Source organism: Dipodomys spectabilis, unplaced genomic scaffold (assembly GCF_019054845.1).
Source record: "Dipodomys spectabilis isolate Male_0828 unplaced genomic scaffold, ASM1905484v1 ptg000051l, whole genome shotgun sequence".
NCBI lineage: Eukaryota > Metazoa > Chordata > Mammalia > Rodentia > Heteromyidae > Dipodomys > Dipodomys spectabilis.
The window spans coordinates 18,811,216-18,824,350 of NW_024870728.1; the positions used below are offsets into that span (position 1 = coordinate 18,811,216).

Here is a 13,135-nt window from a genome sequence, read left to right on the forward strand (position 1 = left end):
GAAGGAAAGAAGGAAGGAAGAAATTTAATAAGTCTAAGGTAATTTACTAAGTCTATAGTAATTTGTGCTCTTCATGACAAGCGAGTTTGAAAGTATCAGATGATAGATTTCTAGAGAAGGAAAGAAAATTCGTGTCTTCAGGAATGTGAGACTACACTAGATGATCTCTAATAGTGCTTCAAGATTATCTCATTTAGTAGTAACAGCAGGACAAAGTATGAAGTAATGCAACAATGATACTGTCTAAGCAATTTACTGGAAATGAACTTTACAACTTGGGAGGAGTGAGTAGAAAGGAGTAATCAGGAGAAAATGAGGGAGGGGGTAACAATGATCAAAAGGAAATGAACTCACTACCTTACTTAAGCAACTGTAACGCCCCTGTTCATCACCTTTACAATGAATATATTAAAAAATTAAAAATTAAATAAAAATAGCATAAAATATTTTCAGTAATTGGAAGGAGTGACCATTGATCAAGATGCATTGTATTCATAAACTGCTTCATTAAATGACAACTCCTTTGCACAACTAATTAAAGACAATAAAAATGATTTAAATGTTAAAAAAGAAAAAGAAGAAATCCTACTCCAAACTGCTAATCTGTCAAAGATTTAACATCTCTGACAGCGTTTGCAAGACAGAAAATAAAAGCATACTTTTTCTTTGAAGCAAACATAATTACAAGGACTCTCCAAAACAGAACTTCTGATGTTGCAAGATAAATCACAAATGCATTATAAGCACAACCAGCAAACATGAATAAAACTTTCTTTGCGTATTCATTTCGCCCTGAAGTGGGAAGCACTCATTGCATTAGCATAGCAGATGTGATATGGTAAGCGGAATTGTTACGTTATTATCCTATCCTCCTTACTCTTATTGGTTTTGCCTTTATTAATCCAGTGAAAAGGTAGGCAGGGGAGAAATCAAGAGAGAAGAATACCGTAGATTCAGAAAGAAACTTCAGAAAGAAAACCATTGGATGTTTTTATAATGTGCATTGAAACACACACAAAAAAATGAGAGATAAAAATCTATTCCAAAGAGTGAGGCACACACGATGATAATTAATTTTGAAAATCAAAGAAAGTTCTTTTTTGGGGGTCGGTCGTAAGGCTTGAACTCTGGTGCTTGGGTGCTGTCCCTGGGCTCTTCAGCTCAAGGTGAGCGCTCTAGCGCTTGAGCCACAGCACCACTTCCAGTTTTCTAGTGGTTTTTATTGGAGATAAGAGTCTCATGGACTTTCCTGCCTGGGCTGGCTTTGAACCTCAGCTCTCAGCCTCCTGAGTAGCTAGAATTACAGGGGTGAGCCACCGGTGCCCGGCTCAAAGAAAAGTTCTAACAGAATGAAGCACAGGAACTATGATATGCATCATGTCAACTGAATTGTCAGCACTGTGGAACTATTTTTTTTAAACCGAGCAGCTTTTCCACTAGTGTCAAAGACGTGTTTTGTAGAAGTCATTCTACAAGTTCTACAATTCCAATCTCTGACTGTTTAAAGTTGGTTGCAAGTACTTACCCTTCCATCTTTGCCGACAGCATCCATTTCTACTTCCCGGGCCCCCTCAATAAATTTTGTCAACACTACTGGGTGCTCCTGTCAAACAGAACACAGAGGATCAAAAGCTTCAGCTGCAATCACAGGCATAACACAGAGAAGCCAAGTACTCTCAGTAAATATCAGGACACTACTCACAGTAAGTTAAGGCTAATCAGACTACGTGAAGTATGAGTTTGTGCTCTGTTTACCACAAGGAAAAGGGTCTTTCTTGTAGCAAACTGGAAAGTGAGTTCTGAACATGTCAAGTATTGCCTTCTCCACCAGCTAGAGAAAAGGGCTTAGGGGCTACATAGGAAGTAGAAAGTGACTTCCTTGTCTGTTATTGGAATCATGATACTTTCTCCACTTAATCTATAATTATAGATAATTGTTAGTTCAAGTTCTTTCTCTCTTCCTACGCTCCTCTTTCCAAGCACTAAAGTTCTGATGTCAGTTCTGTCTCTGAAGATTGTGAATAGGTTTAGAAGGAGAACAGCATTGCATTTTGGTTATAGTGGAATAAAGATGAAATCCTTAGCTGGGTGCCAGTGGCTCATGACTGTAATCTTAGCTACTCAGGAGACTGAGATCTGAGGATCCTGGTTCAAAGCCAGCCTAGGCAGGAAAGTCTGTGAGACTCTTATCTCCAATTAACCATCAGAAAACAGGAAGTGGTGCTGTGGCTCAAGTGGTAGAGCACTAGCCTTGAGCTGAAGAGCTGGAGGCCAGAGCCTAGGCCCACAGTTCAAGATCCACAACCGAGAAAAAAAAAAAAAAGAACTAGAAGAAATCCTTTCCCTGAAATGAATATTCCTTAGCCTGATCTGCATGTGCTTCTTTTTTTCAACCGTTTCAGATCCTTTAGGGGTTGTCATGATCAATTGTCCCAAAAGAGTTGCGAGGATGCTTTCCACAAACTGATCTCCACTGCCTGGCCCAGATTAAATAGAGGAAGTTTGGACAATCTCCTACCCTGAGATGCTTCCTCCTCGTCACCTCAGACTGCAACAACTTGAGCCTCTAGCTTCTTATCAGATCTTGTATTTACTCATTTCTGTCCCTCTTTCTCCCATGCCCTCCACCTTGTTCTCTCCTTAGGTTCCTCTTGCAAATCTCAATGTGCCCATTTATGTACTTCAGATGATGACTTCTCTCTGAATATTTCTCTGACTCCTTCTAGGAACTAAGGAAATTCATCATTTTACATGTATGTGGGTTAAATTCAGCGTATCTCCTCTAATAGATCATGTCAAATAGAATTGAATTTTGTAAAAAAAAATAAAATAAAAATGATAATCACCCTTTTAAGAATTAATTACTAAATTTATTACTGTTTTTTTTCAAAAGCCAACTGGCAAAGAACTTGTTAGTAGGCAAAATGATTTTTCTTCTTACTTCTGCCCTTTTTGTCAAGTATTCAGTGTTTCCTAGAATAGGTTTAATGGAGCTTTGTTGATACTCACATATAAGTTGTTTTCCTTCTCAAAATCATGACAATATAAATTCAAACACAGATCATTTACCCCCTGTCTTAATCAGTCAGGTTCTCTCACCAATCCGGAGATGGGAATTCTTGTAGTCACTTACAGAGGGAGTAGTTACAAAGCAAGCTGGACCATCAGGAGAATGCTGGGTGTTAGTGGAGACTGGCTTCAGCCTTGCTCTAAGCTCTGGCTTGAAGCACAGTTTGCCATTGCCTCTTTGAAGGTAGACCTAAGCTGTGGGGAACTGAGGAATCTCCCGCTCATTCAAGAGCACTTTTCCAGAGGAGTAGAGCTGGAAGTACCATCAGCCTGCAGGGCAATTGGGGGATAAGCATCCTACAGATCTGGATTTGGAGGAAGAGTGGTAACAACTGCAGCTACCCTTTGTCCAACTAAAGAAAATACCTTAATAAATGTCATTCTTTAAACAACGTCATACGTTGTTGCTCTGCTTAGAACACAAATTTCCTGGGACTATTTCCAGCTTCTCTTGCAGAGTCCTCCATGATTTTTTTTTTCATTCAGCCCTCAAAGGATGGTACTTCCTGGTGTCAGGCTGAGGTGTTCCTGTTTCCTCCTTTTGAGAACCCAAAGCTTCCATTCCCAAAGCTTCAATTCAAAGATAAGCTATTTATCCCAAAGTCGGTAGCCATCTTTAGCCTTAGCCATGACCCTTGTTCCCAGTTTAAAATATTTGTCTCAAAATCACTTCCAATTATAGTCCTTATAGAAAACTCAAAACCTTCTAGAGATTAATTCAAAAACATATAAGTAATTCAAACATGGTTAATTATTTGATTTTCTTTTTTATAGCCTTTTCCTCTTTAGTGTCCCTTATCTCAATTAATGTTACTACTCTCCACTCCATTGTCAGGACAAAAATTCAGAAGCTATTCTTTATCCATCTTTACCCTTAACCCCTAACACCTACTAATTGCCCCTGGTGCACATGCTCAATACATCTGTCTACTTTTACTGCACTATTCTGATCCTCATCTTTCTCCCATCTTTGTCCTAAAGCAATAGCAATAGCTCACTCACCTCTTTCCATAAATTTAGCCTTTCCCATAATCACTCTCTACATGACAGCAGACTAATCAGTATAATTACTGTCAACGTTAGTTTTCTAGCCACATAACAAATGCTTTGTGAATTTCTAGAAACCATATGCTCCTTCTCACCTTCAAACCTTTAAATGTACTGTTTCTCTCTTCCTACTCATGTTGGCAATAAATTAACCATTACATATCAGTATAAAAAAATCTCTTCCCCAAGGACTGAACATGGGAGGCTTTTACACTCTACCCTCAAAACACTATATTTTCCATATTACAATGCTTATTGCTCATCATCCAATGTCCTTACCAAAAGAAGTATGTAGGAATAGATATTATATATTTTTTCCACAAACATATCCTTTAATAATAATAACAATGACAATACTACCTATTAAGTAAAAATGAAAGCATATACAGAATAATTGATAGTGTAATGTTGAGTATCCAAAATTTTTCTTTTTTGGTCGGTCGTGGGACTTGAACTCTGGGCCTGGATGCTGTCCCTGAGCTCTTCAGCTCAAGGCTAGCTCTCTACCACTTGAGCCACAGCACCACTTCCAGTTTTCTGGTGGTTAATTGAACATAAGAGTCTCACAGACTTTCCTGCCCAGGCTGGTTTTCAACCTTGATCCTCAGATCTCAGTCTGCTAAGTAGCAAGTATTACAGGCATGAGCCACCAGCCCACCTGAGTATCCAAAATTCTGCAATAGTTTGATGGGAAGAATTGAAGCAGAAAATGTTCAATCAGGACATATCTGTTAAAAAAAATAAAATTTGATACTATATGGCTAATCATAGTCCTAAAAAATTAATCTCCCTCCAAGTAGAAATTCTGTGAGGTTTAGTGTTATAATCAGGGAAGACTACTTGTCTCATCACTTAAATCATTTGCATAATTGTTAGCTTTTGAAAAGGAAACAAAACAACAACAACAACAACAACAATCAACAAGAGGCCTGGTGCCAGTGGGTTCCCCTATAGATCAGAAGACTGAGATCTGAAGATCACAGATCAAAACTAGCCCAGAAGTCCATGAGGCTCCTACTGTAGCTCCCATTAATCATCAAAGAGCTGGAAGTGGAGCTGTGGCTCAAGTGGTAGAGAACTAGCTTTGAGCATAAAAAGCTCTGACACAGCACCACACCTGGAGTTCAAGCTCCAGGACTGGCAAACACACACACACACACACACAGACTGGGGATGGGGAGAGACAAGGACAAGGCAGAGGATAGAGAAGACTATTCATGTCTCTCAAGCAGACGAATTGACTCCTTAACATTCATACAAATGTGAATCCAAAATCTATGTGATTTCCTTTTTTTATGCTCTTTGCCTCTTCTCACTCCTTATCCTTATCTTAGTGACCCAAACACCTTTGGAGAGTAGAGCAGTCATATAGGAAAAGGCCCAGCTTCATATGTTTATGAACAGTCCAAGCTTTTTATTCCCCTTCGAAATGCCTCTGATTTCATTCTTCAGCTCCTTCCAAATTCCACTTGCCTAACATCAAACTCTTCTCTCAGTTGTCCTTTTTTTTTTTTATCCCAACTGGTTTTTGAAAGCTTTTAAAAGGAAAACATTACTTTCCTCCTGTTCAGTACAAAGTCTGCAAATCAATAACACCACTAAGCAAATCTTAAATGGCTCTCTCCATAGTAACACCAGAAGAGAAAATAAAAGTTAGGAGCACTGAGGGAAGGTGGTAGAAGTCACTAAAGAATTATAAACATTTTTGCTAGTTCACAAATGAAATGTGACAAAATGAAGCAGGAAAGAAAGTCAATAGGTAAACAAGGGGACTTACTATTAAAGTTGCATAGTTGATGAAGGACAAGTCTCAGGCTTTGAAAATTAAACATCAAGAAAAATGTTTCCCCACTGAGACATACAAGCTCAGATATAAGCTGTCCAGTGTCTGTCTCACAAGAAGAACAAGATGTCTATTTAGCATCAATGAAGGATGCTGTTATGGTTAAAAGAAGTGTGTTTGGGTTTCATGTTAACAAGAAATGGTCTCAGGATGGCTAATTTTGATTGCTGACTTGCTTATAGTTAAAGACACCTGACTCAGTAAAGCACACCTCTGCTTGTTTCCAGATAGAATCAACTCAGTGGCAAAGGTCCATCCTGAATGTTTGTAAAACAATGTCAAAAGTTTGGATCTAAGTTGGAATGAAAAAGGTAAAGTCAGCCCATGACAGACATTTCTCCTTTTCTCTATTTCCTGGATGTCATGATATTTACCACTCTCTTGACCATCTTCGCCTCTCCATGATGGATTGACACCTCTCACATAGTGAGCCATACTAAATAATTCCTCCTTTTAAGTTACACTCAAGTTTGTTGAACACAATGGTGTAAAACTAAACAACACAGATGCTTATCCTTCTGTACTCTACAAGTATAAAAGCATATAAATCTGCTTTGATCAAACATGGTTTTCCACTTCTTTCATCAACCCTAAGAATACAGTTATTATTTCTCAGTCAAGCATGAAAAAAAAAAAAAACCAACAATCTGAGGAAGCAGAAAAACCATCCCAACAGTTTTGAGTGCAAGCAAAAGCAGCATACATCCCAATGAATAGGAAGAAAAAGTCACTGTAAGGGAATTGGACTCTACCTGAGAGACTCTTGTGGCCTCCTCCAGGAACCTCTTCATCTCATCCTCTGAGAATACCACGTTCATGGCAGACCCACTGGGAACAGAGGGAGGAAAAAAGGTTACTTTACCACTTGAGAAAGCAACTACACTTGGATTTTTCCTCAGAAGAGTGATGGGAAATCCTTGGTTCTAAACTGGGCTAAGTAAGAAGATAATCTTTTTTTTCTTCATTTCAGGCATGAAGTTTTACTTCACAATTACCCAACGTAAGAAGTCCCCCAAAGTTGAGAATGGCCCTAGAGATTATACTTCCTCAAGGTAATTCTTTCTCATTTGCTGTTTGAATACTGTCCTTGTTCCGGGTAGTTCTCAAATCTTAACAAAATTCAGCACAGAATATCATTTCTCAAGCCTTCTTCCTTCAAATTCACTACTAACACTTTATTTTAATTCACTAGTATGCTGCCAACCCAGATCATTCTACCACAAAATGGTTCATCCTATCGTAAAAGAATTAATCCTTTAATAGCATTTGTGAATATAAAGCACTCTATCTGATGAAACTTTTCAACTATGTTCTTTTTCCTAAATACTTACAAAGCAATGCTATCTGGAATCAATTTATGCTGAATTTTGACATTTTCAAAATGGGGTGGGAAGGGTGGGAAAGTGGAATAATAAAGGAGATGAAAAATGGGAAGGAAATTACTTTCCACTTCCTTTTAAAAAGTAGTATTTTCTGTACTTTTCTATTCTATTCTAATTTCCTACATAAAGAACATTAATTACATTATCTGTTTAAAAGAGAAAAGCTAGAGCAATTGTTGGTAAGTCAAAGGATAAGGAACTGTACGTAACAAAGATATAGATTGCCATATATTATTCCCCAAGCTTCCTTAAATGTTTGCATCTTTAAAAATTAATTTGTATTAATTCTTCAAAGAAGACATATTATCAGACTATAGTTACACAAGCCAAACCAACAAAAAGGCAAGTTTTCCACCTCATTTGAAACTTTTCATTATTTTAAAGGATTCCATCTCAAATTCCATTTACACTTTCAAATTGTGCACAGAAAATTGTATTTCTCTTATTATCCCCTGTCCAGTAAAATCATTCCTTACATGTGGTAACATCTGAGGAGAGGAAGTGATAATTCACAACATCTCCTTTGATGATAGAACTTAGTTTCAAAGTTGAATATGAAAGATTCTCAGTGCCCAAATTCTTCGCCACCATTTTATTTCATCTGTTTAAAATATCTGATCTCAAAAACTTAAAATTTGAAAACAAAGGCTCAATCAGAAGGGTCTGAAAATTGTCAAAGAGAAGCTCTCACTTCTGAATACCAGGATATAGCTGTTGGCAAACGATGTTCCAATTTTTGTTTTAATTGTCCTCTTTTCTACATAATATGGGCACAACTCAGTTTGGCAAGGAAACACCATAAACTAATTTTGTAATGTAGGGCTGTCATCTCTCCCAGTTGCTACTCCCTGAACAAAAGGCAATAACTTGAAGACCCACGTATTGGTCCTCAAACTGCTTTATGATGACACAGATTGCAGATGCAGTTGCAAATTACTCTGAATCATCAAAGCCTAATACTATTAATATACAGTCTATATTTCTGTTTCTCCCAAAACGTGAATCATTGTTTTTTTGGAAGCTAATATATTACCTCAAAACATAAGAAGGTCTCAGCAAGCAGGGGTAGCCGACAGACTTGGCAAAATCCAGTGCTTCATTCTAATTAATAGAAACAACCACAGAAGATGTATGAATAGTTTGAAACATGCAATAAAAATGCAGACTGATATCTTAGATCAAGGGGTAGCCTCAGTCTTTTTATGCTTTCTCTCAAAAGACTCCATTAAAATGCAAATGGGACATTGGAATACATAAAATTCCTCCTTTCTAATTCTAAATATCAAATCTAGTTCAGAAATAGTTTGAACTTCTTTTCATTGTCTGAATGTTAATGAGAATGCTGCTGTCTATTTATAATCAGCATTTAAGTACAATCATGGAAATACTACAGCAAAACCTTACACTAAGTGTACTAAGCAGAGCGGGTATTCTCTCTCTTCTCTAATTAACACCTCCAGTAGTAAACATGCAGAATATGACCCCTCAAAACTATTCAAAAGAGACCCTTGATTCTTTCCATACCAAAGTGTTAACGGCTTTCCATGGTGCCTGGGCCACCTTCAATTCATCCAAGACAGCAGAGAAAATGGAGCGATCCTCAGCCCTGTCGATCTGCAAAGGACTTGTGCCCATGATCTTCACACCATTCTTGTACAGAGGGACTGCCAGGTTATTTGGAATCTGACCCCCAACAGATATGATGCAGCCACCACATGCCTACAAAAGATATCCACAATACCAACCACTGAAATAATTCCATCAAGAATGGACAATGGCTCCTACACAGCCTCCACTTCCTTATAGGAAATTCCTAACTTGATTGTGGTATTTGCATCTCTCTTGTTAAGGAATGATATGGAGTCATTGCCTAGAAACAAAGAAATTTAGTTATGATTTTCCAGGCAATTACAAACTATACAAGACTTCCACAAAGCTGTCCTATTGAGATGTTTGCATGGATGGCAATTTGCGGGGGAAAAAAACAAATTTGTTCCACATCATCAATTCCTTCCTGGGGGCACTGTGGTAATTTATAAATGAATGATTATTTTTCTTTTTAATACACTTGTATTGTATCTCTATATCACAAGACATTGCTTTCAGATTAAAGCACCCTACAAGTTACTCCCTTACTCAGATTTGCCCTAGATATACTGTCAAGTCCCTTAAGATTTTCTGGTTTAACCATCATCACCCAGCTCATCCAGTGAGACTACTCTATTCATTTCCCCAGTCTACACCTCCTCCTGATGACTTAGTACTTCACCTTGTACCCAGAAATGGGTATTATTCCTATTTATTTCGCACTTTCTTCATAATCATTGTCTGAGACTTTAGCATTACTCCAAATACTTGATTAATATGTTTCCTTACTTAAAACCAAATGTACTATTAGCACTGAAAACTCCAAGATAAAAATGGAAAGAATTGGAAATCATTATGTTATGTGACATAAGCAAAGCTAATGAAGACAAGCATCAAATTTTTGCTCCTATATGAAATGGAGATCCAAACAATAATAATAATAATAATAATAAGCACATCAACAATACATGGTGGCAAAAGGAAAGTGGGAAGATGGTGAGACAGGGAAGGGAAGGAGAAAATGATGAAGGGAAAACATGATCAAAGTGTACTATATGTGTGTATATGAAAAGAGCATAACAAAAGCCACTAAAACCTGTTACAGAAGAGGGGAGGAGGAACAGTAGTTAAGAAAGAAGAATGATGGGGTGAATCTTATCAAAGGACATTATACTCATGCATATAAATATTACGATGAAATTACTATCTACAACTACTGATTCATGCTCATAAATATTGTTAGAAAAAAAAAGTTAGCACATCCAGTTTCACACTTTCCTATTCACACTTTCCTAAGACTGGTGTTGGATTTAATAGTGAGGATGAGAGGTGATGAAGGGCAGGTAGAAGTCCTTTCCTTGTCTTGTCTTGGCTCCCCTGTACAACACTTAGCTCAGCCTTCTCAATTATAAAATTAAGATAATGACACCTGCCTATTTCACAAGGCTGCTCCATAGATTAAATGATGTAATAAACATTAAAGTCTTATCGGTAGTGTAAGTTTATAAATATCATTATTAATATAAAAATTAGGATATTGAATATGTCATTGACATAATTATGTTTATCCTAGTGACCTACTAATGAAACTAAAATTACTAAGAGATGTATGTGTGTGTATATATAAATGGGTATGTGTATATATATATATGCGCCAACTATATGTAATCATGATTCATGACTGTTCTGAAATACTCTCACATGGGATGAAGCTGCTTTCTCTATGATGGGAGCAATTACAGTACTGCCTAAACAAACCACCTCCAGTGTGCTTAAATGCAATGTAAAAATAATCTACCGTTCTCAATGTTTTTCATTGTGCTTGAATGACTTTACCATTTTTGAAAAATGTCCAATATGCATTTTTCAAAACCATTAGAAATATTTATCCTCTTTATAATAATAATAATTGTGGGTTTTTTTCATTATCTAACAGTATTAAGATTTTGGAGCTTAAAAACTAATTCTTTTTTTTTTTTTTTTTTGTCGGTCATGGGGCTTGAACTCTGGGCCTGGGCGCTGTCCCTCAGCTCTTCAGCTCAAGGCGAGCGCTCTGCCACTTGAGCTAATTCTTAGCCAGGTGCCAGTGGCAGGCGCCTGTAATCCTATCTCTTCAGGAGGCTGAAATCTGAGGAGTGAGGCTCAAAGTCAGCCCAGGCAGAAAAGTCCATGAGACTCTTATCTCCTATTAACTACCAGAAAACCAGAGTGGTGTTGTGGCTCAAATAGTAGAGTGCTACCTTGAGCTGACGAGCTCAGGGTCACCACCCAGGCCCAGAGTTCAAGCCCCATGACCAACCAAAAACAAAACAAAACAAATAATTCTTCAATTAAATGTCTACAGAAAAGTCTCTTAGGCAAAAAGTTTCAAAATAAGAGCTTAAAAATTAAGGGAGAAGTTGCAAAAGCTGAAGACATTTGGACTGAATAAGAGGTTAAAATTGAATTGAATAAACTAGCTGTATTAATAAACATAGCAATAATTTTTAAAGTAGCTCTATTAAATTAATTGCCATTTTCTATGAAATCAACAACTTTGAAAGCAAGCAAAAAGTAGTTGCTGCTACACTATTGGAAAATTTATTATATATTCTATATTCTATATTATATATTTTGGCACTCACAATATCATTTTCAGGTGATTATTGATAAACTACTTTATACCTAAAAAAACTGAGTCTCACTGATGAAGCGACTTGCCTATACTTATTAGCAAATACAACGTTGGTATATGAACTCAGCTTTATAGTCTAAAAAAATAGCTGTGTTCACCTAATACACCAAATAGTTGAATATAAGGCTACCATACTTTTCTAGCTGATTTTAAGGTACTTAATGTTATAAGATTCAGAGAAGAGCTATTCTTTGGAAAAGTAGTGAACAGAAAAACTTTCAGTGTGAAACCAAATTATCAACATTGACCTCCAGAACTATAGATCATCATTGGGAAGATAAATCATGTTTGTAGGAATGGTACAAATAAAAAACATGATGCCAGTGCAGTTTTTGCCAATCACAATAAAAGAATTCAGCATGAAAATATGTTTGATGATGAGATTAATAAAAGACAGTTGGATAAAAGCATCTAATCTACAAGTTTCCTTACTTCCAAACACAGAACTTGTAAAGACATAGGGACAGGAACCTGGTACCACAATCAGAGAAATCACCATCATCATCACTGTAATAACACCATGTCTACATAGTTCTAAGTAATGTATTCAGTAAAATCGTCTAATGTTCAGACTGGAGACATGGATCAAATGGTAGAGCACTTGCCTAGCAAGAAAAATAACCCTTGGTTCAAACCCTAGTTCTGAAAAAAGAAAGTGACAATCAAATATCAGTTCCCTAGATAACTAAAATATTTTAAGATATTCTAATAATGCAAAAGACGCCTAAAATGATGGGAGGCAAGTTCTCTACCACTGAACTACATTCCAAGCCCATGTTTTAAAAACCTTTATTTTTTAACGATATCACTAAGTTCACACAAGAATATTTCAGAAAAACATTCCAGTTGCAATCACACTAAAAATTTACTTGAAAACACTGAAGAAAAATGCCTCAAATTTACTTGAGAACATCTTAATTTCTCATAACTACTGGTCAGCCTTAATAAAAATGCTGTATTTCAGGCAAAATGCATTGTAGGAAAATTCATCTTACTAATACAAATAGCACTTGCCTTAAAAGTAGCCCAGGCATTTGCAATTTCATGGGTGATTTCTGATTTACAAAATTACACTATACATCTGCCAATGAGAAGCATCATGCTTCATGTTTTACTAATTTGCATTTAGTACCACATGTTTTACATTTTAGGCAGAACCTTAGGATTATATTTAATTACAATTAAACCAAATGCTATAAATGAACCCAGTTCTCTTTTAAAGTGGTGCATTCCCTAATGAATTTTTCACTAATTAATGTTTATAATTAATTCATTCATTTAACTCTTTGTGTTACAAACGTGCTATTGCATACATATGCATACAATACAGGACTGATACAATTCAACCACGAAGTAGATTGCATTTTAACCTGATACAGTCAAGCAGAGTATGCACTGTAAAATCAGCAAAAGACTTCCCATGACAGACAGGGATATCAAAAGGTATAAGACATGTTCCCTGGAATTTTTAGATTAAATTGACTTTTGTTTGTGTTTTTGTTCGCATTACTTGCTTGTGTTGAGACTGAATCT

The 13,135-nt window shown here is 36.6% G+C and overlaps 1 protein-coding gene across 1 annotated transcript in view; it reads right to left on the reverse strand.

Moving 5' to 3' along the window:
- The window catches only part of Cps1 (carbamoyl-phosphate synthase 1), a 108,971-nt gene that overhangs the window by 21,896 nt on the left and 73,940 nt on the right, over positions 1-13,135 (reverse strand). Inside the window, 4 exon segments of the mRNA XM_042679131.1 lie at positions 1,526-1,603; positions 6,712-6,787; positions 8,375-8,442; positions 8,866-9,060. Coding sequence (XP_042535065.1) covers positions 1,526-1,603; positions 6,712-6,787; positions 8,375-8,442; positions 8,866-9,060 — 417 coding nt within the window.